The sequence below is a fragment of the Elaeis guineensis genome, chromosome 8, assembly GCF_000442705.2.
Source record: "Elaeis guineensis isolate ETL-2024a chromosome 8, EG11, whole genome shotgun sequence".
NCBI classification, from domain to species: domain Eukaryota; kingdom Viridiplantae; phylum Streptophyta; class Magnoliopsida; order Arecales; family Arecaceae; genus Elaeis; species Elaeis guineensis.
Genome location: NC_026000.2, coordinates 1,399,185 through 1,425,347, shown reverse-complemented (window position 1 = coordinate 1,425,347; position 26,163 = coordinate 1,399,185). Strand labels below are relative to the sequence as shown.

General features: G+C 37.4%; 1 protein-coding gene across 1 annotated transcript; it reads right to left on the bottom strand.

The window, feature by feature from the left end:
- Positions 1-574: 574 nt before the first annotated feature.
- Positions 575-23,102, bottom strand: LOC105050841 (calcium-transporting ATPase 5, plasma membrane-type). Its single transcript, XM_073261703.1, is given in 34 exon segments — positions 575-1,054; positions 1,495-1,586; positions 1,676-1,783; positions 2,072-2,206; positions 2,318-2,363; positions 3,456-3,556; positions 3,939-4,076; positions 4,167-4,265; positions 4,376-4,492; positions 5,915-6,079; positions 8,462-8,521; positions 9,366-9,533; positions 9,611-9,721; positions 12,018-12,116; positions 12,207-12,272; positions 13,000-13,134; positions 13,321-13,404; positions 13,487-13,503; positions 13,506-13,528; positions 13,666-13,721; positions 13,802-13,910; positions 13,984-14,066; positions 14,320-14,403; positions 15,797-15,868; positions 15,950-16,027; positions 16,119-16,202; positions 16,310-16,380; positions 18,640-18,709; positions 19,703-19,792; positions 19,899-20,030; positions 20,125-20,237; positions 20,952-20,994; positions 21,083-21,199; positions 22,866-23,102. Coding segments are annotated over 34 exon segments (3,189 nt in total). The 5' UTR covers positions 23,001-23,102; the 3' UTR covers positions 575-966.
- Positions 23,103-26,163: the final 3,061 nt, after the last annotated feature.

Genomic DNA, 26,163 nt, shown 5'->3' with positions numbered 1-26,163 from the left:
GACGGGGGCCACTCCCCCGATCACGGAGGAGCGTGGCCGGCGATCAATTCCGATCGCCGACGCCGGAAAATCCAAAAAAAAAGCTCAAAAACAGGGTCTCTTTCCCCATGGAAAATCGACGACTCTCGTCGCCGACAGCCGCGCACAGGAGCATGGGAGGAAGGAGAAGAAGGAGGGAAAGAAGAAGGAGACTCACCTCAGCCTCCGGAGACCTCGTCGGCGGCAAACACGACGAGAAATCAAACGGTGTCCGCGGCCTTCGATTGAGAAAAACGGAGAGAAAGAGAGAGGGAGGAGGAAGATGTTGGGTCTCAAGGGAGAGGGGGTCTTCTTATAGGGGATCCTAGGACTCCGAGGGGTCCTAGGAGTTCGATTTTGCCTGGGTTTAGCCGGAGAAGAAGACTCCTATCGGGAGTCTTCTTTCCGGTTTTAGAATCCTCTGTTTTTTTCTGTTTTTTTTTTTTGGGGGGCTATAACAGTAACTATAGGGCAAGCACTGGGTCTTTAAAGTTACTACGCTGACATAATAATAACCAAAACTATAAACGGATAGGAAATCTGTGACTAGCTCTCATGCAAGCAAAAGAAATATATGTTGTATATATTAGACCATGAGATATATTAGATCTCGCCGTACAAAGGAGTTCCACCAGCTTAAGAGCCAAGTAGAACCATTTGTTCAATTAATATACGTATTATAAACAGAGCTATACTCTTCACTGTAAGATGCAAGAACGTGACAACTACGGTTTAGCAAAAATAACGACATTTTGAACAGCTGCATATCAAATATGGTTATCTCGCTGCCTGTCAGCCCTTTCATCCGCAAGATGAAGAAAAGATATGTAAAGCGGAGTGCATTCTTTTTTCTGGAAATATAAGCTGTTTGTGGCCTTGATTTGTTTCATAAACATATAATATGATGATACAAAATCCAGCCATATTTTTGAATCCTGAAATCAGACCTTAGTGTCGATTCCTCCGGCGTCTGAAAATATCCCTGGAAGGAACCTGAGGAACTGGGATGAACTTCCCAAAAAGAGCCAGAGGCCAACTGAGCAAAGAAAAGATGCAAGAATACCGTGAGTACATGTTTAGAAAAATACAGAGATATTAATATATCATGTGCACTCAGTGACAACCAGTTGGTGAACACTGTTGAGGGCCAAGTTTCAATTCATTGAGAATATTAATATGGGCCTTGATATTATATGTTCATTATTTAGTCGATAACCCTTGTTACATTATCTCCATTAAAACAACTAATAAGATTAGGCAAGCCATAATGTTAACAGCGCTAATGCAATGGTGCTCCATTAGATTGTAATCCATGGTTCTATTCATCATTCTGTACAAATGTCTGAATCGTTAAAACACCAAGGTGCTGACTGAAAAGGTGCTGTTGAAAATTTCAATATGCAAAGACTTAAGAAACAAGAGGCATGACAATTGCTTTCAAGATCACCATGTTGCTGAAAGAATAGCTAGGTATACCTTACAAAAGCTATAGCAATTGAAATCAGCCACAGCTTCCAATTGAGCCTGACGGTTGAAGTAAAATGTCCAAAGAACTCGATAATCAAAACCTGCAGCAAGTTGTAACTACTTGATTGGTTGCGAGTACAAAAGAATACTCTGCAAGCTTGAAAAAAATAACTTATATCAGTTTTCTTACCTGAAGTAGAACAGTTATTCCAACTATCCCCATGAAGAGGTGGTTCTTTGTGACTCCATGGAAAACATTCTTTTCATCTGGTTTTCGAGCATTGAACTCATTGAATATCTGATAGGAAAGGTCATAACTATATCATTAAACCTTCAAGAGACAGTAACACAATCTCAGGCTTATGATGAAGCAGACACCAAGAGAATGATTACAGATATAATCCTATTCTAAACAGCTGATTGGACAAGATTGTGTTGGCCACAATTGGCAGTTTGAGCACGATTATAGTGCCATGAAACAAAAGAAGCTGGAGAACATTCAATAAGACATAAGAATAATTAAACATAGTTAAAATGCTTATCCTTATTTGTTTGTTCAACTCTGAAGGAAAACAGCTAGGCTTACCTGGCATAGGACAAATGTATTAAATACAAAGGTATTCTTCACTTTTTCTGCATGTTCTAGAGTATCATCCTTCATATGCAGGATACTCCTGCCACCAAAGTTGAAAGCAAGGAGGATAGCCACTTGATAAAGAGCCTGCACTTGCTCTTGTTCAACAAATCAGTAAACTGAAGTAGGTCCAGTACACATAAAATTCCACCAAAAGAGTGAAGGATGCACAGTTATATTACCAGAACACGGAAATACCTGTATTATTAAATTTCTCCACATGATATTTGTAATGAGAGGCTCCCTGAGGAAAATAGACGAGATGCCATCATATTAATTAAAAAAAATTGATAATAATATCACCATGTATTATCAGAACTAGGATCTACATATGTAAAAGAAATAAAATATACTTCCTCCTGAAATCAGTTCAGAGGCAACTTTTTCTCTGGTCAAAGTATGAGAAGTTATCAATAACTACATCAAAATCAAAAACAGTATGGCTTGGTAAACTAACATAAGTTAATTACCTAAAGACTGTGCAAGTGAAAATCATATCACCCTGTCTAGCCAGAACCATGAAGGACAGATCTTAAAAAAAAGACAAAGAAAAAAAAAAAAAGATATACGTCCTCCTGAAATGATGTCAGAGGCAACTTACTCTCAGGTCAAAGTTATGAGAATTTATCAATAACTACATCAGAGTCAAAACTGATATGGCTGGATTTATTATCATAAGTTTGCAGTTTTTTCTTGGGTAGAAACTGTGCAAGAGAAAAACTCTCCTTTGTGCATTTTTCAAAATGCCGTTTCAAATAGAAGTAACAGGGGAAACTAATGTTGCAATCTGCAAATCATGTATCTTCCTCATACTTTAAGCTATTTAGCCCAAACAAAAAGCAGACAGCTACTGAGATGTACAAGCTATTCCGAACAGCTTTGCAACTGCCTCCCTTATTGTTTTCTGACATAATTCACCATCTACTACTCATATATCAGTGGCTGATGTCATGCTTTCTTCTAGGAATTTTTGTTTGACAATGTCTAAGCATAAATATCAAAGGTTTGGGAGGAGAAGGTGCATGTTAGTCTTGTCTATTAAATGGGATTACATATTTTAGACTATAAAATTATAAATGCATGGTTTCATATTGGTTCAGCGAATACTAAAGGCATTGATGAAGAATATTCCTTGCATAATTCTACACTTTCTCCACCTGTATGGTCCCTTAAAAGGGAATGCATGCAAAGAGACTTGAAACATTGAGCTTGAGGTAGTCCCAAACAGAATAAAAGCATTAGTGTAAATTACTACAGTAGTACTACCTGTCATCTTGTCCATTAAATCACCATATAAAGCCAGCATATTTATAAACAGAACATGAATTTTTCTAACCTTCGACCAACCGGGGATCTGTTCATAAGTCGGTTTGTTGGAGGTTCGGTTGCCAATGCTAGCGCTCCAAGTGTGTCCATGATGAGGTTGACCCAAAGAAGCTGAGATACACATGAAAAGTGAAGCTCAGTACACAACTAGAGAGGGAATGTTTTTGCAAAAACTATTATATTAATTTTTTCCGCCCAGACAAGATGTACCCAAGCAAGTAGCTTTATTAACATTAATGTATATCTGCTGTGGTCTTTTCATCCTTATGAAAGATAAGCTAGGATACAACTCAATTAGCATCAATTTCAGGCAGCATAGCAGCCATTCTGTATAGCGACTCAAGGAGAATATTGACAAGTGAATTATATTTGGGCAAGATAAAAGAAAATTTGAAGTTGGCGTCAGGTTGCATTTTGTTTTGACCTGTTCCTTTAATCTGAACCACCCCATCCCCCAAAAAAGAAAAATAAAGGCAAAGAATCTTATATCAACCTGCACAGCATTTAAGGGTACATTGCCAGATGAAACTGCTGCAACCACATTTATTACAAGGGCTGCAACATTGACTGTTAGCTGGAATTGGATGAATTTCTGAATATTTGAATAGACAGAACGGCCCCACCAGACAACCTGAAACAAAGACAAAATCATACATCTTCTCATCCCATGCAGCAGCTTGAATCCAAGTTAGCACATTTAGCCCTAAGATTCGTGTCCAACCTTTACTACTGATGCAAAATTATCATCCAATATGATGATGTCTGAGCTTTCTTTTGCAACTTCTGTCCCCTGAATTCCCATTGCAAGACCTATATCTGCCTAAAAAACAAGATATACATCTCGAGTATGTTGCATTAACCAAGTAGCAGTCTTAGCGCTAAGGAAATACAATTATAAATCAAACAAAAAGAAATAGAAGACAACCAAACCTCTTGCAATGCAGGAGCATCGTTTGTGCCATCTCCAGTCACAGCAACTATATGACCTTTTTTTCTTAATGCTTGGACAAGTAAAAGTTTGTCATTGGGAGAAGACCTTCCCATTACCTTTACATAAATTTTCACAAATTAATGAATCACTTTTGTGATAATTATGCAGCTACATACATACAATTCATCTATATTTTTCTTGTTGAATGTATGCAAATTATTCGCATGAAGAGCATCAGAGCCAATATATAAACATATACACACCCAAATGCTCATGCATGCGCACACATGAAAACACACACACCCTACTGGAAATATTAATCATATAGGATTAGCAAAGAATGATTCATGAAGCATGACACACAAATTAAGCCTTAATGTTGTTGTTTCATAAATCCTTAATTCTTAAGCCTTATCTCATCTATATGGTGTTAGCTGTATGAAAGTTCATCAACATCCTAAACATTTTATGGCTGACTCCCAAGTTAATGTTGATCATCCAAGAGTTGTGCCAAATACCATGCAAACTTGGATTTTACAAAGCATAACATGGAGCCATAATGATGTGTTGGTTCAGAGAAATGTCCAGTTTATTGCCTGTGCTTGTGCAATATAAGCAACAGAACCAGTGAATCGTGCTACAAAGATTCCTCTCATGCTTGGAATGGAGTCTAAAGTAAGGGAGAAAGACGACAAGTTTTGTTATAGAGAACTATATCATTGAAGCATGAATTTAAGCCAAAATGCCAAAATTGAAGTGCAATAAACTATAAAGAATTAGATGGCTAGGTTTGAGGGTCTAAGTCCTTCAACGTATGCTCTATCTTGTCATGCAACTAAAATAGGAAGTACAGTGGTTTTTGTGGTTATGTAAACAACAGTACCAAATTTACCAAAACTAGCAAACTAAGAAACTTGTTCTAGATGCCATGCAAAAGAAAGAAGCATGCAGCACTCGTAGAGAAAATTAACTAATTCTAGCAGACCTGGAAATTTCTAGATTCTGCACGAATCGTGCTTGAAAGTATCCATACTTGAAGTGTGCACCAAGATAACTTACAAGAAGTTTGAGCCAAGCATACATTATGAGATTGGGCATATGGACCAATTATGCTCTATTGAACTCAAGAGAAGCATAAAATTTTTGAAACAAGTTATCTTTCTAGTATTTATATAATAATAAAGCTTTTCTTGAAATATATGCCCAAAAACTCAGTGCTGCATGGTGCAGTTATTAGTTTGCCTGTGAAAAATGGTGGTTCAAACCAAGGTTTTAGATCCTGGTAGGACCTCCCGCAGGACATCGGGACAGGGTACCATCCTATGTGTTGGAACAAGACAGTCCTACCAGTGTCCCAATCGGGACATCTTAAGATATCTCCTATCCCAAATGCTGGGATGGGGCGAGACGGCGGCATATCCCATTCCATAGGAAAATCGAGACAGTCCCATCCCACGAGATTTAAAACTTCGGTTCAAACAAACAAGTTAAATTGCAAAAAAACACTCTAAATAGGTACCATGGCTGTCTAAACTTACAGTTATCCTCTCAGCAATTTCTTCCCTTTCTGTTTCACACAAGGCACGGAATGCTTTTCCTTCTATAATGGTTGGTTCAGTGGCATTGTCATACATATCAAGTATCCCACACTCCAAAGCTATGGCTTTTGCTGTTTTAATGTTGTCTCCAGTTACCATGCGTACCTATTAATCCATAAGCAATCCTTCAGACATCAATTGATCAAATGGTATAAAATATAGCTGTAAACCAACAACTGAGAATCAATAAGATCTAAGATCTCTAGAAGAACAAAGAAAAACAAAGTTACTCAACAATGGGGAAACCAAAAATGTTGCAGCACAAATCTAGCATGAAACAAATGACCGTTAGATTAGACCCCAATTGTTACAGAATGCTATCATAAATCCATGATAAAGTCACCAAGCACAGATTGCAACCGTCTTCTCTCACCTGAAACTAATTAACAGCTTCTTAAGACATGCAACTTCCTCTTTTCATGCAAGAAATATGGACATGCGAAATTCAGAGACAAAATATTGTTAGCAGAATAGAATGCATTTTTACACCGCAATCTAAAAATACACACACAAAAAGATTACAGATTTAATCTTTTCGTCCTCTACATATGTTTTTCATTTCTTTTTTTTTTACCACATGGTGTGAACTTTTGCAGATGAATAAATGTGCTTGACAAGCATATAGCAAAGGCTAGAGAGAGCATATTTCCAAAGGCATTCCATTTTAAAATTCTGTCCCAGTTTATCTCCATTAGTGACAATGTTTTGCCTTAAAAATAGAATGTTTTCTAATGGGAGTTGTTTATATGTAACCTGGAAGCAGGACACCAAGCTAAACGCTTGGCATGTGCTCAACATAATCCTAATCCATACTAACCTGATCCACCATATTTCCATGATGTTTTCCTTATTTAAACACGAGCAGTTAAAGAGCAAGAGATTCACAAGGATTATGATATAAGTGTCACCGGCAGTGGAGCCAGGAATTTGCTCGAGAGGGGCAACAAGAACAGCCACTGATCAATGAACATGATGGCAAGACAAAGTTTCATAATTTAATGGAGATAAAGTGACGAGAAATCAACATGATGGATACTTTGTGGAGGGAATCTGTACTCATTGCTTTTTGTTGTGCTAATATTCACATTAGAACATTAATGGATTATAAAAGTAACATTAATTTAATGTGTTTTATTTATCATCCTAGTCATAAAAAAACGCAAAATAATTCATAAATGCAATGTATGTTTATTATATTTGCTAGAAACTGTAATGGAGGCCCCAAAAGTTAAAATGTGGATAAAAGCAAAAGGAGAGATGAAAATGGATCCATAGAGGAAAAGACCTCCATCGAGTCACCTCTCTCTCTCTCTCTCCCCCCATCCATCCATCCACCCACACATGAACAGGTAGTGGGATGGCTCTTGAATTTTTGTTCCTTCAATCCATGTAGAAAGTGGTAAGATTTTTGAAAAAACAAACAGGGAAGGATTATTTCTGTTTTATGGTATCTATGTCTAGTCATATATGCTTACCAGATCTACATAGATACCATCAGAAATTAGGGTATGCTTAGATTCTTTTTTAGGAATAATTACTATCAGCAAATTGGCTATGGCTAAGTATAAGAATAGATAAAGACTACCACAATGACTATAAGTACTATTCCCCATTTTTTTGCTACACATCCAACTGTCCATACTTGTTGAAAAACAATTTCCCAGGAATCCATTGCCCCCAATGCTTTCCCTTTGCAGGTTTCATTACTTCAGCCTTGGAAACATAATTCCCTTTCCATGTAGGCAGCACCTAGCCTGCTCCTGTATGGTAATGTGTTCTTATAAAACAATGGGGGCTCGCATTCCAACTAAAATTGGTAGACATGCATAAGAAAAGATGCCAATTGATTGGGCATTGGAAACTCTTAACCACCTTAATCAAATCATGAACTCTGTGTGTGTGCGCGCGCGCACGCGCGCGTGCGTGCGTGCTTGCTTGCATACAGGCTGAACTTGCAAATGTGATAGACCTAACAACAGATAGCCACCGTTTCTTTTGAAGCTTGTCTCCTCAGTGAATACAGCAAGTTGTGATGACTGATTCCTTGCTCAAAAGCATTACAATTATGCAATTGGCATGAGCCTTAACAGATTACAAATGCCTTATGGCATTAATTTACATGAACAATTAAGGACCTTTCTCCCAAGTCTATTTAGTGATTTTAATCAATAACAGAGGATACAAGAATGACCAGATATTCGGCTCATGTGGTATACCATGTTCAAGCAATTGGCATCAACACACCAAATGACCATATGAACTCAAACCTTATTGACAGAAAAGCATAATGGGACAATGGTATTGAAAAGTCATATGGATAGTTAGACATTAATGAATATCATAGAATCAATTTTTTTTATGCATTCTGTCAAATTAAAGAAAAGTTGTCAAAAGGTTCATATGAACAATTTAAACTGGCACATAGCAAAACAAATTTTGCTTGCATTACTTTGTCAGATTTAAAAGAAAACAAATATCAAAGGATACCTTGACACCTGCTTTGGTGCATAATTTCACAGCTTTCATTACCCCTGGACGACAAGGGTCCTACAACCAAAAACACATGTTGAGCCAAAGAGATGAGAAGTGAAACTACTCATTAAGTATAGCAATACAGATGATCATAAGCAATGGAGTCACTACTTGCTCCTGGAACTTAGAGAGGCAATTTTTGGTGTGGTCACCGAGAAAGGATCAACAAGCATCATCTGGTTGTATGGATAGTATATTAATAATTTCTATTGTTGTGCCTGTCTACAATAATAAAATCATACAGATGTAGAATTTTCAAGATTTAACACTCCAACCACAGGTTTGTGGCCTGATAATTTTTGGTGGTCATCAATTAAATTTCGATATAAGCAAAAAAAAAGGTCACTTCATTATGCTATCAGCCAATTTAGCTCACATATTTTTCTGAAAGACATATTCATAGATTGAACAATCCCACTACTCACCAGATGAGTTATCATCAGCAATAATCATCAAGCAACCAAAACCAACTTGGTTCATAAGCGTGCCAACCGATTAAGTTTTGCTGTTATAGACAAACATAAGTTTTAAGAATTTTTGTATTTACTCTAATATTTTCCTATCATTATTATTTTCTCCAAAATAGATATTTGCAGGAGTTTTAGGTCTCATAAAATTTTCTGATTAGTGTCCAGAAATTTTATTATGAAGTTGCCAATTTCTGTTTAAGCTAAAACCACTCCTTAGTTTTCTTGTTGGTTTTTTGGTATGGAATTGAATAATGAACATGTAATGTTAAAGAATGAACTTCAATAACAAAACAGAGACCTACACCGGGCGGTCTTGAAGTAAATAAATAAAGATACCTCAACGAAACTAGAAAATCAACTGGGAGAAAATTAAATTTCTTCAAACAAACCTTTATCCCCACTATACCAAGCAGAATCAATTCATCATCAGGCAACTCCCAGGTGTCTCTCTGTTCCTCATTTGGAACTTTTCCCAGATCATACAGTCTATATGCAAGCGCAACACAGCGTAGGCTAACTGCTGCCATAGCCTCGATTGACTTCTTAAATTCATTCATCTGCAATGGTTTGTGAGAGTTCGGAAACTAACTTATTATTGTGAAAGGGGCATAAGATTAAACTGAATGATTTCTACCTTGTTTGAGGTCATTGGTTGAACCGAACCATCCAGGGCAAGCCAGTTGGAACAACAGGCCAACACTAATTCAGCCGCCCCCTTCCAATGGATGTGAACCCTAGAGTCTGGCTGCAATTGTAAACCAAAAAAAGGAGATATACACAATTAAAATTAAACATTCGATCACATCAACATGCTCAACAATTCAGCAGCTCCCTTCCAATGGACATGAACCAAGAGTCTGGCTGCAATTATAAACAAACATAAGGATACATGCACAACTAAAATTGAATGTTGGATCACACTAGCATACGCAACAATAGCCATTGTACACATGAACACAATTGTGATGATAAACGTAAGGAAATATAAAACCAACTATACACAATTATAAACAAACAACCAGCTAACACTAATTCAGCATCCCCCTTCCAATGGACTTGAACCCTAGAGTCTGCCTGCAGTTACATACAAATAAAAGAAGATATACACCATTAAAATTGAATGTTGAATCACATCAACATACTGAATAATAGCTAAGCTAATTCTATACGTGAACACACATGATGATAAACAAAAGGAAACAAAACATTAAATATCAAATATCAAAGCCATGAGCACATTGGGAGTTGGGAGTATGCTAGGCGGAAGTGAAAGCATAATTAAGTGGTTTTCTTGCCACAAACTTTACAGCTGATTGATGAAATTTCCAGTCTGACTTAAAGAAAAAGCACCATATAACACTTCATGATTGACATGTATTCACTAGTCATTACTGCAGGATAGTCTAATGACTCTAATCAGACATTGACTACCATTCTTTTTAGCTAATTTTTGCAAATTTGAGCTTTAGAATAGGTTAAGGAGTGGAAGCAGTGAGTAATGATTGTTAAGAAGGTATTCCAAGAATTGCAATATCGCAATCGCTAATGAATAATGCCACTAGCAAGGAGAGACTAGAAGAATATAAGATCCACAATAATATCTCATTCAAGCAGTTAGCCAATTAAAATCACATATAGTAACCAAGGTCAGCAAGCCCCGTTCCATCTATTCCAATTTAGACATATGAATTATGAGTCACCCATTTCAATGTGGGTCACATCCAAACAATGAGCCCCCTTAGGTCTTCTGCTATCATTGCTAAATCAAAACCCCTCTCATTGTTGTTGACCTGTCAAGCTTCCATATGCAAGCACATCCCTCTTCTCTGCTACGTTACTTGTTTCTTCATTGGAACACATCCAATATTAGTAGCATGTACCAAATTTGGACATGAGCTTGCATCAATAACTCCATATCCTCTGGCATTCCTCGTTCTTCTAGTGAGATATCAGAAGGCAACAATATGGGATTGTTTGGCAAGAATTTAAAAGATAGACAGACAAAAACCAATGAGGTCATGGAATATCATCTGTGACGTAAATTATAAATGGTAAATAAGGACCGCCGCCGAACTGGAACCAGACCCCATGCCAGCTGGCCAGCAGTATGGTTTAGTACCGATCTGTACCAGTCCGTGCCGGGCCAAACCAACAGGGCAGAGAAGGGTAGAGGGAGAAGAAACAGAGGAAGAGAGAGAGGCGGGGAGAGAAGGAGAGGGTCTCCGGCGGCCACCAGAGGCCATCCGAGCTCTTGCCGAGCTCGATAAGGACGGAGGGAGGGAAGGAGAGAGAGGGGGAGGTCCTTACCAAGTGTCCAAAGGCTGTCAGAGGCCTCAGGATGGACGGCGATGCCGCCGCGACGTCTTCGACGGCCAGCGAGCCCGTATCGAGGGCCTGAGAGTGGCCGAGGCCAGAGGAGGGTGGAGCCCTCCTCCAGTGCAAAACAGGGGTTCGCGCCTATTTCATCTTTTTTTTTTAATCATTTTGGTTGAAGTTGGCAATGTCTGTTTTTTTTTTAAGACAACCTCTTATCGTGGACTTGTCATATTTGAAAGATAAGAAGCGACCAGAAGAACAGAAGCCAGGAGTTAGTCTTTCCAGCTTCTCCTAAACTCCACTTTTTGACTTCTGCTTCTTTGAGAAGCACTTCTTAAATGATGTTACCAAGCACTTACCTTTTTCAGAAAGCACTTTTTTGACCTTAAAAGCCAAAAAAAACCTTTTTAAAAAAACACCAAACACACTCTTAATACAAAAGGACTATGTTCCAGTCCTGACAATTATGTTTAGATAACATTGGCTACTGGATGTCTGAGACTCTAAGTGCTTCGGTGACATCAATATGTGCTGAATCCAAAAGGCCAACTTTTAAAGAGAGAAAAAATTTATCTCAGAATGACATCTCCAGTAGTATTTGCATGATTTCATCATAAATAAATGTCAAGAAAAAACTAAAAGGTTGACCAGGTATAAGTGATGTAGATAAAATTTTATTTCTAATAAAAATAAAATACAAAAGAATTTATATGACATGTCATTACCAGCTGTACTGCAACACCTCCATGCTTTTTCTCTGAGTTGAAAGGAAAGACATGAAGGATTGACGATTTCGATCTCACATCATTGAACTTCATTCCCAGCTATAAAGTTATCATGCCACTTATAATCAGGATTTGATAGGAAAAAAAAAAAATTATGAGAAAAGCAATTAGAATTGCATAAACTTGCACCTTAACCCCCCAAGAAAGGATGGCCTTTTCAGTGGGTGAGCCAGAAACCTCAATAGCTCCACCATCCTATTTAAGAAAAGTATGTTCAATTAAATGTTTCACATGCTACACAATAATCATTTCACTTAAAGGCATATGACAGAAAGGTTACAACAGAAAATAGGAGCCCCACAAAATTTTTAAGTTCAGAACATCATACAAGAAATAAATAAACCTCCTTTACCAAAAAGAAGGCAACAAAGGGATCCGTATAAATCAGATGTATAACAATCAAGAGAACTTTACAACTATATAATCAACAGTGAAATAGTCAAACACCTCAAAGATACAGGACTCAGTGAAATCTCACAAACATCATAACAAGCATTCTATAATATAGCATTGCAAAATCAACAACAATAACTAGGGTACCATTAACAGACACTGAATATGGAGTCCAGACACTTTCTAGGCAGTTTTTCTGACATTGTTCTGTAAAATACGAAGGCTTTATAGTTCTGTTCCAGAAGACATAAACCAAGTGCATGCAAGAACTACTTAGCAGAAAAATATGAAAATGATCATATTGTGTCTAGAATATCACTTGTATATTACCATATTAGTGGTATTAGTTGATTACAAGTTTCCATCTCTGCCTTTTACTATAAAAAGTATCATCAAAGATGTTTAATCACAGGAGAGCCCAATAAATTTAGTTACACAATAAATTGGGTTAATTACAGTTCTTCCTGCCCATCTGAAATAGTAGCCCAAGTTGTAAGATTAACATTTAAACCAGATAAAAGAGGTTTACCTCAGGTTCAAACACATCACCAGTTGTATTCTGAGCAAGGCCTTCAATCAATAGAGGAGATATATTACGCAACTGTTTAACATCATCTGGAGGATCTAACTTCATTCCACCAGCATATGCTTCTACAATAGTCATCTATAACAAAAGAGTAATCCTCATAGAGTTTAAAGCCAAACATGTAAGGCTTACTTCAAGTTCACATGTTGCAAGGATTTTCATCTCATGATCAAATACTTAAGCAATTAAACTTTTGGAAACAGAAAAAAGTATAATTATTATGAAATAACAAAATTGCACCTATAAAAGTGCAAATTGATGTACCTGATTCAGGGTCAGAGTTCCAGTCTTGTCACTGCAGATTGTTGTTGCTGAACCCATGGTTTCACAAGCTGAAAGCCTACGCACCTGTCGTGCAATATTTTAAATCTCATTCAACCTTATAAGTCTAGAAACATCATTTTTATTAAGAAATATGCAAAATACATGCCAGGGCCTTGTCTGCCTCATCTTTCGCATTGAGTATGCAAGGCTGACAAAATGAGAAAAATTTAAAAGTAAATTTACAAAGAGGAAAAAAGTGGGAATGTGAACTTTCAGTTTAAGGAGAAAGTGGACTTCTCAATACAACAAGATAAAATAATCTTAAGGCATACAGCACATCCTTACGTCAGGGTCACAGCCAGTGGAAGCCCTTCAGGCACCGCAACAACCACAATTGTCATCTATCACAAATGAGAGGAACATAAGCCCCGATAACCAAAATATTACACAATACAAGTATACTACATCCACCAATACATACTGCAACAGTGAAGATCTTAATGGCTCCATTTAGTGCATCTCTTACACCTGTCTGTCCCCTTACAAATTGAACAGTTCCATCAGGATTCTGTGTATGCCCAGTGAAGTGCCTGAAAATTTTTTTGAAAAAAATGTAAAAGCATGTAAATAATCCTAAATTAATTACTCAAAAACTCCAATTACCTAGCCAGGAGGACTACAAGAACCGCAGCAGCAACTGTCAGGCCAACTATACCAATGAAAGTAGCAACACCATTCAAGCGCACCTAATTCAGAGCAAAATAACCATGTAAAGCCATAAAATGCATACTCCACTAAGCTATTCAACAACGCGTAGAAGATATCAAACAGCAAAACCATTAAGCGCACCTATTCCAAGAAAAATAACCATGTAAAGTCATAAAAGGCACAATTCCACTTAGCTATTCACACAACTCACAGAAGATATCATGCACCAAAAGAAAAAAAATAAGCTTTCTACAAAAAAGAACTCATTCCACCAAACCAGGAAAAACAAACCTGCAAAGGAGTTTCTTCACCATTATCCTCGGAAATACTGGCCATCAATAGACCCCATTCAGTATTGACTCCGACAGAGGTTACCTGGATGCAGTTCAAAAAAGGAACAAAAGACTGAAGTGAATAATGTAGTACAAGACATGCCCCCCAATAAAATGAACACATAATGATTTTCCCATAGAATAACAATGTCATTTTTTAGAATCTTGTCAAAACATTACAACATAGTTACCTAATGGCAAGATAACAAACCTGGTCCCATTCATATGGAATAAGCATATATATCCAACTTCACCATTGGCTATAACCAAACCCATTTCCTTTGAAATGGTAACTGTGTTATAAAATCCCAGCTCAAAATTCCAGTCCATCCATTTTGATATTCCCTCCCGATGTAGCCACTTAAACAGAATCCAACACCTTTAACACCAATGTTTCACAATTCCAGATCATCTTAGATGGTTCCCTTCCCCACACCCCCCAAAACCCTTCAGTGCCAGTTCTATTCTTTTGGATACAATTCTTCAAGTGGATTAAAGTTTCAAACAATTCTTAAGACCAAAAGTAGTGTTCCTCTCCTTAACAAACCTATTTATGGTTCTGAATTGGCTAAAATCTCATTATGTAAAGAAAGATTTGATTTTTGTTTTTTTACTACATAAGAAGGCTGAATCTTGAAAGCATCAACCTTGCTTCAAACATGATATCAACTACTACGATTTGATTATACTGAATAATCCAATTACAGAAATAACTAGTTATGAACACATGGTTTGATTTAGGATGTCAATATACATGTAAAGTCTACATTAGTTAATTTATAAACTTATTATTATTCTTTGACCTTCTTTTTATAAATATACTAATAGAATATAAATGTAATTTTCATGAACAGAGTACTCAGTTGAGTAAAATACAGGGACTTTCTTTCCAGGGACAAAACAAAGCAGCCTGCACAACTGATCTGACAAATTTACATGTTTTTAGTAAGGAATGCCCCTTGGAAGCAAGAACAAGACAATGGAATAACCAACAAATTCTTGAATTGAGTATATAAGCTGAAAATCTCAGTAATCTTTAAATGTGTCTTGTTCATCTCTAAAAATAAATATCAAGTTTAAGCACTTTCTGCTGCAGCCATCTTGACCAGCTATATTCATTGCATGAATTTTAATGTATTTCCGATGTTGAGTGTTGATACTTCAGAACTCGTGTATGTGCATGTTGATAATTCAGAACTCATGTATATGCATGCTAAGTCTAGCGCACAAAAATGGTATTCAAGTTTCTAACAACGTGACAATATATTTGAGAAAAAAGAAGGCAGTTTCATGGCTATTGGTTGGTCAGATGGTTTTAAGAAAAATTCAAAACTACCACCGTTTACAACTTTAAGTCTTAGCATACGAAAATGCATATGTTTCTAAGCCAAAGTGATAGGATATATGGCAAACATCAGCATATGTAAAACACTCACCAACATGGTACCATAGCCATCAGCAACCTTACAACCAGACATCAAAAATGGGGCCTTTTGATCTTTGTGAACCTGAAGCAAAGAATCATATTACCATTACTAAATCCATTTTGACATAAAGATCAAGATAGGAAAAAGAATACAAAAACCTACATTCTTGGCTTCTCCGGTCATACTAGATTCATCAATGGCGAGAGAATGGCCAGAAATTAAAATGCCATCAGCAGGAACCTGAAAAACAAATTAGAGTAGCCCAACAAGTTTGAATATGAAAGATGGAGAGGTGAATCTTAGTCTAACTAATATTACTTTCACTAGCTACCTGATCTCCAATTTTAAGAGGAATAACATCACCAACTACAAGATCAAATATTGAAACTTCCATTCTTCTACCACCTCTGATTACCTAGGTATCCCACAGAATAGATATTTAAATGGTTTCAACAAGCAAGCCCCACATTAAGAAAACAAAAAGCAAACTGCAGGAAAAAAAAATCTTGCGATGATGCTCACCTCCAAATGTATGTTCTGCTTCTCCTGGTTCAGATTTTGGAATTGAAGATTTTGTTTATAGTCGCTGATAGCTAAAACATGGGAAGAAAAAAATAAGGTAAAAAGGTTGTGCTTAATAGATGTAAATTAAAGCTGCATGATTAACATCCACCAATTCCAAGCCTAAATAAACTAAGTTCACATACGAATAGTACATTGAATCTTATCTTTGAAAAGGAAAGAAAGAAAGAGAAATACCACGATCCAAAAGCTACTGGTAATCCTGACAATTTTGTTTAGTCTACCAGCAAATAATAATACTCCATCCATAATATCACCTTACATTAATCTATTTAAGGATCAGAACATGTAAGACATACATCATTAGCAAAGAATTTAGAAATAAGTAGCTTTAGAAAGGTTAAACAAATCTAGGCTGCAAAGCATATGTTCAATCTTGTTTTGAGAGGATAGAGGTGGCTTGACAGGTGACTAGAAAACCCACATGGCTTGAAAGAAGCATAAGAGTAATTTCTTTCAGATGCATCCAATCAACCATACAATGAAGCAAAAGATGACCAAGCATTTTCTCAGCTTGCAAAAACAAAGTAGAAAAGTGAGGGAAGATGTCATCCAAACTGATTTAATAAGTTTTCTCATGTGCCAGGATAACCATAAAAGGCACTACATGCTCCACAATTCAGGCAATTAGCTTTTCTTCCCGTAGTTATGAGAACTGTATTGTGCCAGCTGGCCAGACCAGAAACCCAGCAAACTGGACCTAGGTCAGATTCAGTTCAATATTTGAATCATATCTGCAATCAACCTGGGTTTCAACCATTGAAACACACCAAACCCAGCCAGATTGCACTCGACCTTGCAGTTTTGAGTGACCTGCATGATCCTTTTATCTTGAAAAAAAAAAAAGAAAAAATCCCCGGTAAAAATTATTGTAAAACAGGTGAGAGAACTGGATCAAACTCCTGACCTAGTGTAACAGGCTAACTCTCCCAACCAATGAGATACATTGCTGAGTTGAGTCATGATCCTTATTCTCATAACAATTTTAAATTTTTTTTTTCAATGTCTTTGGTCTGACCGATTAACCAGGCAGTTGGACTGGTGACCAGGTGGTTGGACTGGTGACCCAGCCCTTGGTTGTCAAGTGTCCGAATGTTTACTATGTTTTCTCGAATGTTAACTCGAGACATGGCATGGTTGTCAAGTGTCCGAAAGAGTCAGACTTGGATCTTAAAAAAAAAATACTAGGTCATGTCCATATTATATGCATATGTTTACAAATATGTACAGACACTTGTGTCCAATGAATTGTTTGTTAAACCAGTTGCTGCCTTTCTTTAAGAGAGACAGAGAGAGTGGAACAATTGCTTTTCATTAATGTGTAGAATTCATAGAACTTTTGCTAAATGTTATGTTAGAGTGAAAACTTCTGAGTGCCAAAAGTTGATACATAGCTATGATGATATTGCAGTTTGCTGATCTGGTCAAGGAATGTTATGAAGCATCTAGGTTCCAAGTGCCTGGACATGGCAAAATCTAGATTCTGCAATTTTGGGTAACATTGCTTTTCCTATTTTATTTTGGTTGCTGATGGTTTCTATTGCTGCTGAACTCCGAGCTCGAGCTGAGGTCAGTTGGGCCGAAGGGAACTAAGGTCAGTGAGGTCACCGAAGTGCCTAAGTCAACTGCTGACCTGCAAAGAAGTCCACTTGCTGAAGTTTTTCTAGTGGGGGACTCTTGAGAGAGCTCTCATTCTCTCACTCTCCTCTCTTCCATTGTTCATTGAATTCCGGTTGACTGCTGCGGGCCATTAACGCCATGTTCTAGTCATTGTGCGCATCGCGGAAATAGCCACCGACCTCCCTCTGTAAATAGAGAGAGGCAGGGACCCTGGGGTAAGCCTCTCAACCCTCTCAAGAGGTCATATTCGCTCACTCTTCTCTCTTCCACTGTTCATTGAATTCCAGCCAACCTGAGTGTCAGAGTTCCCCATTGGAAAAACTCCAGCAAGTAGACTTCTTTACAGGTTCAGCAGTCAACTCAGGAGCTTCGGCGACCTCACCGACCTCACACTTCACTTGGGCCCAACTGACCTCAGCTCGAGCTCGGAGTTCAGCAGCAAAAGTTTCCAACCAAAAACTAGTTTGTGATACCTTAACAATAATAGAATATAGAACATAAGGACTACATAATGGCATCTTGACAGAATAAGATGCATATGGCTGCAAAGCTTTTTCATCAAGTATAAAAGGAGGGAAGTTTCGACACATACAAACAAAAATGAACAAAACAAGTATATTGGAGATAGGTAAAAAAATTCAAGGCCATACCTGTAACAAGTACAACAACAATAACGGCAAAGGCAATGCTACCACCATCATACCATCCTTCATGTAAACCCTAAGATGATAGACAGAAGCACATGAAAACTTGGGGAAGAAAAAATCTGAAGTCAACATATACCATAGATTCATTCATTGCGACCTTTTTTTCAAACACAAAATGGTTGAAGAAAAGTCCATAATATAGAAAGCACTCAGTATCTTATAACAATCCATATATTCAAGTTTTTAGCACAAATAATTTCAATTATGTTCGTTAAAAGAAGTTCTTCAGAATAAAGAAGTAAAGAAGATAGCATTTGGTTGTTGATTAAAATAGTATAGAGTAAAAAGGATGTCATTAAGGTTACAAAGATAGAACCCAGCAAGGAACATCATGCAGAGGGAAAAGAAAACTGCTATAAGAGAGACCTCAACATCACAAAAATAATCATCAAGAATCTATCATCCTTGAAAAGATGACCAGCTTGATAATTCCCAGATGGAGGGATCCGCAGTGATAGTTTTCTTACTTACATATAATGAAATCACATTTGTCATAGAAGAGAGCTGTTGAGCACTTAAAATATTGAAAGCTTAACATTTTTCAGTTTAAACAATGCGACACATTGTCCTCAGTTTGATTATAAGAATTAAACCAAAAGGAAAAAGACTCATAAATCTATAGTCGTGGCCCAAAAAACATGCCTCATGGAGACTAGAAGGGAAAGCTGAAAAGAAAAGATCTCAGAATATGAAGTAAACAAGTAATAACTCTAAGAAATCTAGTGTTAGCAAGAGAATAAAACCGGCTGTCAGGTTCCGAAATTCCAACAAACCTGACAGACCACTTTAGCAGGCACATTTTGAGGTAGCTAATAAAAGTCTTGGAAATGTTTAAAATCCAATTAGACATGATCTATGCAACAATTTTACACACATAGCAAAACAATAGGGAAGAAAAAGGTGACCTAGATGGTCTTTCTTTTAATTCATAGAACAAATATTCAAATTGTCTCAGAACATCTGGAAATATAGTTACAGAATAAACAAACACCAATCTAAAACTTACCTCTGTCTGTATGCCCAGTGCCAGAGATATAACTGCAGCTACCATCAAGATAATAAGGGTTAAATCTTGGTAGGCTTCCCATATGAAAACCTACAAGCATCAAATGAGGAGGAATAAAATTCAATGGAATGTGAATCCTCTGAAAGGAGGGATGTTTGAAAAATAAAATAATGACTGAAGCTAGGTTAAATCATACCAAAAAATTTCTTCCTTTCTTATGAGGATATGTGTTCGCCCCAAATGTATTCCTTCTATGCAATAATTCCGCATCATCTCCACTAATTCCCTTGTCAATATTGGTCTTCAGCACATCTGACAGCCCTTTAACCTGAGGACACAAATTTTTGCACACCTTTTCTATAGTCAATAGATAACACAACGAAATGTAAAGAGTGAAAATATAAAATCTAAAAGGTACTTGCCCCCCCATATTCTTGTAGAGCGGAAAAACTATGATCCCTATTCATCGCAGTGAGCTGCTCCACTCCAATTTGAAAACCACCAGCAGCAGCTATTGTCTTTCCTCCAATGGTATCTGTTCATCAGATGCAAAAGCATGCATAAAAACATACAAATCAACTTAAAGTTCATGAGCATTATACAAGACAAACATAATAAAGAAAAAAGGCAACAAGAAATTCGGACAACTATAAAACAATGCAATGGCATGATATTTTAACTTTAAAAAGTTAATCAAGACCCATCATTTTAATATCTTAACAAAACAAATGAAGAGGAAAAAAAGACATGATACTCAGATCAAATTAAAGCAGTCTGAGTAGTGCAAAAGTAAAAAAGAAAGAAACAATTAAAGAGGAACAGAAAATAGAAATAGAAAGTGAAATAATAATAGAATAATGAATTCCTAGACCACTTCTGTCACATAAAAATTACACAATCAAGCATTCGTACAAGCATAGGTAAGTGAAATTTGAACCGTTCAAGGTCCTATAAGGTAATTTATCTGGTCAACTTACAAAAGTAACACCAATACTAAGACATTCGTAATTCAAAATGATATCAAATATAATCAAATCAGCAGTTCCTTAACAATGGGATAAGGAATATATTGGTAAAAGAAAGATCAGTAAATACCCTCAAATAAATTCAAGATACAACGAGAAAGTCCAGGACAATGACATGATATAGGTAATTAGACTTCCCAAATTCATTGGCAATGCAAATTCCATTTTACTTCGAAAAGAACAACAAATCATTAATCAAGCAAAAGAATTCAAGAATAGAATACCTGGTGGCTCTCTTTCCCCAGCCTCTTTAAAGAGATATGCTGCCTAAAAGAGTCAAATTTAGGATGAATGCGAACTATCCCAGATTATGCAAAATTCAGGAGTCAGGACCAATTGCTGATGAAATTAATACCCGTATGACTTGAGCATGTGCCCGAATTTTCCTCCTTATATGTTCTTTTTCTTCATCCCTTTTTAGATCCAGTGTGTATCTAAATCGACGAGAAGCATTCAACACGAGGGCAGCTTGCTGCCACAAAAGAAAATAACCATATAATTAATTAATATAATCCACAAGACATCTCATCCATTTGAGGTTTTAACAAGACATAATTGAAAAAATAGGCAATATTTTTTCTAGGCTTAAATATCATATATCAGATAAATTAAAAAGATCAAACATACAGAAGCTTGTCTATTGATGTGAAAATGAGAAAGACAAATATGCTCACCTAAGATGACCAATCTATTTACCATTAGATGGACTACTATATTCTACTCAGATGTCAGAACCTTTGGCATGAACATAGAGATGAAAATACCAATGACTGTAAAGAGTAGCAGCATAATAAAAATCAAAATAACTACGGTATTAGGTTAAACAACATCTCCCCATGTTGGGGGTGGGAAGGATGAATTATCAAGAACACAGTGATATAGACAGAAGTAGACGTGCATAGTAATCTAAATCCTACATTGCATTATCTCAAGCAAACCTGCATAATTATTCTTGCATGATTAGAAATATGCCTATGATCCAGTCTAGATAGGACCTGCTTTGACCTTTACAGCAGAGACCAGCAAGCAGACTAGATGTATCTAGAACATTAGGTGATGCTCAAGATGACTCAAGTTTCTGTTGACTTTGCTAGATATAGTAGAAGGTGGAACTACAACATGCAATGTTTGCGAATGAAAATGGTTAATATTGGATATTTTCAAAATATTACAACCATAAATACAAAACATCGAACATGCCTACCAAACCTAGTAATAACAAAACTCTTCATCTTAGCCAAGAGATGCTCAATAATTCTCAATATTTTCACCAAAAGCATTCTCTCAACTTTATACCACCTCAATGAAAATAAAAGAAAATAGTTTGTGGAGCTGTTGGAAACTTCTGCAAATAATCTTGATTTCCTGTGACTATTTTGCACTATTCTTTCCACAGTCTTTCCTATGAATCCAAATTTTTCCATTTTCTTAATCTATTTTTCTAATTTTTGATAATTTATGATCGAATAGTTTCTTGATATTTCCCCTAACTACTGCCGTATTATACTCTTTTTCCCTCGGCAAATAATCCCAAATTCAGTTGACATCCTTTGTTCAACCAGTTCTTCTGCCATTTCCATTTAACTTCTATTAAATTTTCTAAGGAGGCCTAATTTATCATGCTCTGTCGCAGTCCATCTGCACACATAAAGGGCATTCTCAATCTCAAGGTTTTGCGCCATAAATGTGAAGAACCTTCTCTCCGAATTCCAATGGAAATAACACATTCACTATGTTCTCTATCTGTTGCAAATAACGATCTTCAATATGAAGGTTAATGCAGCTCCTCTCGGTAGCCACCATTCAGTTCTCGTTCGTGAACCACTCCTTGCCTTAGAATTGTTCACGACAACATAAGAATAAGCCCTCCCTAGCATCTAATCTTTTAGCACGTACGCCTTCTCCAAACCAGGACCGGTGAATCAAGACTACAAAGGCCAACATATAATGCAATGAATTCCTTCTCAGTCCTTTTTAATCGAACTCCTTGTCGGTTCGTACTTGTCTCAGTCTCCAGAATCAAGAAGAAATCTCCAACTTCATCAAGGATCTAATTGCGGGGAAATCCATATACACAGCACGCAATCACATCTACGTCTCAATCAAAGCAATGTGCGAGAGAAGGGAAGAGAATATACCCTCCATCCGCAGAGGCGCTCGACGGGGGCGTTCTTGGCCGGGATATCGAAGGCATCGCTGGATGAGCGGACCTCGCTGCCCCCGCACTCCTCGTCGTACTGCCGGAGGTACCGTTCCGGCGATCGGAGCTCCATCCTATCGTCCTACTGCAGGAGAGATGACATCGAGCCCGCCGAATCTGGGCCGCCCGATCAGCATCAGACGTTCGTCTCATATCCCCGACAAGAATTCAAGAAAGAGAGATAGAGGGGAGAGAGAGGCGACCGCGTGTCGTTTATACAGAGTCTCACCTTTAGGGGTGTGGTGGGGGTGGTTGTGGGGGGCGGGGGGCGGTGGTGTGGCGGCGGGAAGTGGAGGCGAGGGTGGGCGGAGGAAACGCCTTCCTTCTTGTCCCCTTCCTCCCTCTTTCCTTCGTCTCTTTCTCTTTCCTCTTCTCTTCTCTTCTTTCTTTTAACACAATCTCTATCTCTCTCTGTCTCTCTCTCTCTCTCTCTCGATTGAGGATGTCTTTTTCTTCATCTTCCCCGAGCTCTCTCTCTCTCTCATCGCGGAGTCTTAGGAGCGAGGGTGGAAGTTTCGCTGCAACTTCCCGCTAACACCAGGACCAGCGAGAACGATGGTAGGTTTATTGGCACCCGCGCAATGCCGTTGCATGTTCGGAGGTGGCGCATAAAATTAGTCCTGTGCGGAAACTGTCATCTGCCGTACGTCCCTTTAATAGACGGGCTGCTTGAAAGCTCGCGTATTGTCTGTCGTTCCCGTGAGGGGAGAAAGTTAATGGCTTGCATGATTATACGGGCGGGAAGTTGCGCCCTCCCGACATTTTGAATTGGATGGATCTGATTGAGAAATAAGAGCTAACGTGCTCCAGTCAAGATGAGAAAAAAATATAGTAGGTAGGAGGTTTCTTCCGTCTCCTGAGGTAACGTTCGTTTTTGTCGTGGGTTTCTCGTGGAACGAAATGGGTTGTGAACGTTCGCTTTTGATAAGCCAACCCAGGTCAACTGCAACATGGACTCGGCTGTGGCCGACGTCTAATTCATGTGCGAGCATAATAATAGTGGTTCCTTAGTCTCCATCGTGGAGGAATTTCTGCATGGACTTCATCTATCACATGAAGTTAATAAAAAAATATGATATCAATATTTTGAATTAAAAAATATTGCAACCATCTCAATAGTAATGTGCTAAGATAGTTGAGCAGTATCATGGTCCGCATTAGAATTTAACACGGAGGGGCTTGGGGAAAAACCGACATCGCAATGAAAAGAGTGGCCTTACATATGCTCATAGAAACCTGCATGCCCTAATTGTTGAAGACATTTAGGTTTGATCTTAGTCATCTTGATTTTTGCCATACTTTATCTGGTGCATTCAAATTCTTATAAACCTGGAAAACAAACAAGAAATAATTTAATATTATGGCCAAAGGTCCACAACTCGTGACCTCCACCAAAGAGAGAACGGTGATAACTTGTATTGACAGTTAGAAATTAAACAGGAGATACTAGACCACATTATTCCAAAGTTGTTTTTTCTGAAAAAAAATGAACGCTAATCCTGAGTGAAGCTACCAATTAAAATAGCACCAAGTTTTCTATATCTATCAGTCCCATGCTGCACTCCAGGCAATGTCTTCTTGTTCTCCACAATGTTGCCCAGCGAATTATATTTTTTGACGTCAATAGCCTTCCATGGTGCAGCACGGAAGCCCGCGTCAATGGAAAGTCAATCTGGAGGTCTAGAGTTCTACGCTCTTTTGATCGGTTAACAACTTCTATATTCTTTTTCATCCTTTATGAGCTTTCCGAGCAGCTTCGTTGATTCACCTTCTTTCCACGGGGCTACTGCAAGTGCCAATATTCTGTTCTTGTACAGAATGTCACGGTATCGAAACTTGTACATTTGGATAACAAATCCTACATTCGGAATATTTCAAGCACAGAACAAAGGAGATAATAGATTCGTATATTTAACGCATCTTGGATTGGACTAGACATTGAAGTTAAATGACAGAGTCGGAAGCAACGGAGAAGTTGCCAAGAGAGCAATAATTGGCAGAATTAGCATCACTTGCCGGTGGAAGCAAGGTCAAGTCTATGATATATTATAGTCTAATTTCATACAATTCAGGACAGATCATATCTAGAATCGGAAATATCTCATATGCTTGTTGCAAATCTAGTGGCAAATGATTCCGCGACCATTGTTGCATGTTTCTGTCTGGGTCATTAAAGTGGATTCCAGACTTTAACATGAGAGGCCGAGAGCAATTTGGATGGCTATCCTTCTCACCGGGGAAGAGGGTGCCGACGGCTACAAAAACTAGTATTCTAATTATGATCAGGAGAGCCTGTGGATGACGATTTATGTAGGTCACGTCACGCGACAGCGTGAGTGATAGCTTGGATGCAACGTCTCAAGCAGCGTCTGTCGGTGGGGTATTGTGTTTGTCATATCCAATAACGACGGATTATTATGGTTGTTACTTGTGGGGTCCAAATACGATTTTAGGATTTTGGCTCGAGTTTATGGTTGTCAGGTCTTTATACATGTGCACCAAATATAATTATCCAATAAATAGTTTGCAATCCGATGATCACACCTCTTTATTAGTAACCAGAGATTTTGATTTGAGTTTTGAATATAATTGTTGGATGGTGCTTTTTCAACAATCTGATTATAGATAATTATAAGTATGTGGGTGGATCAACTCTTCCTTTCTCTCTCTCCAAAGAAAATATTATTGTCATTGTATTACAAAGTGGCAGAAATATGGTTACGTGCATTGTTATTAACCTTTTTCATTAGTCTTACCGGGAAAAAAAAAACACTTTTTCATCTGTCGTCCAATTGAAATATTTCACTTCAAGTCCAATTCTATTCAAATAACAATATTTATTTATACAAGAAATGCCATAATTAAACAATACCACTAGTTGTTTTATCATTATTGCTCACTGTTTCTTATTATAATAGCCATAGTTATAGCATCCACTTTTTATTAAAAAAATCCACTCAACGTCATTTTCTAAGCAAAAAGGTGCTCTTAATTTTCTTATCTTTATGGGGGCAGGAAAAAAAAAACCATCTTCATGATTTCTCAGCTAGTTTGCCCCTTTGAATATATTGGGTACAAATATAATCCAAAAGCACAAACATTTTTTTATTGAGATATTAAATTGTAATTTGCATTTCATTTGAGAACAATTAATAATGATTAGAAGTTAATTTGATAACTTCTCACATAAATATTTATTATTCAAAGATTCAAAAGTATGTGTTTCAAAGGCCAAA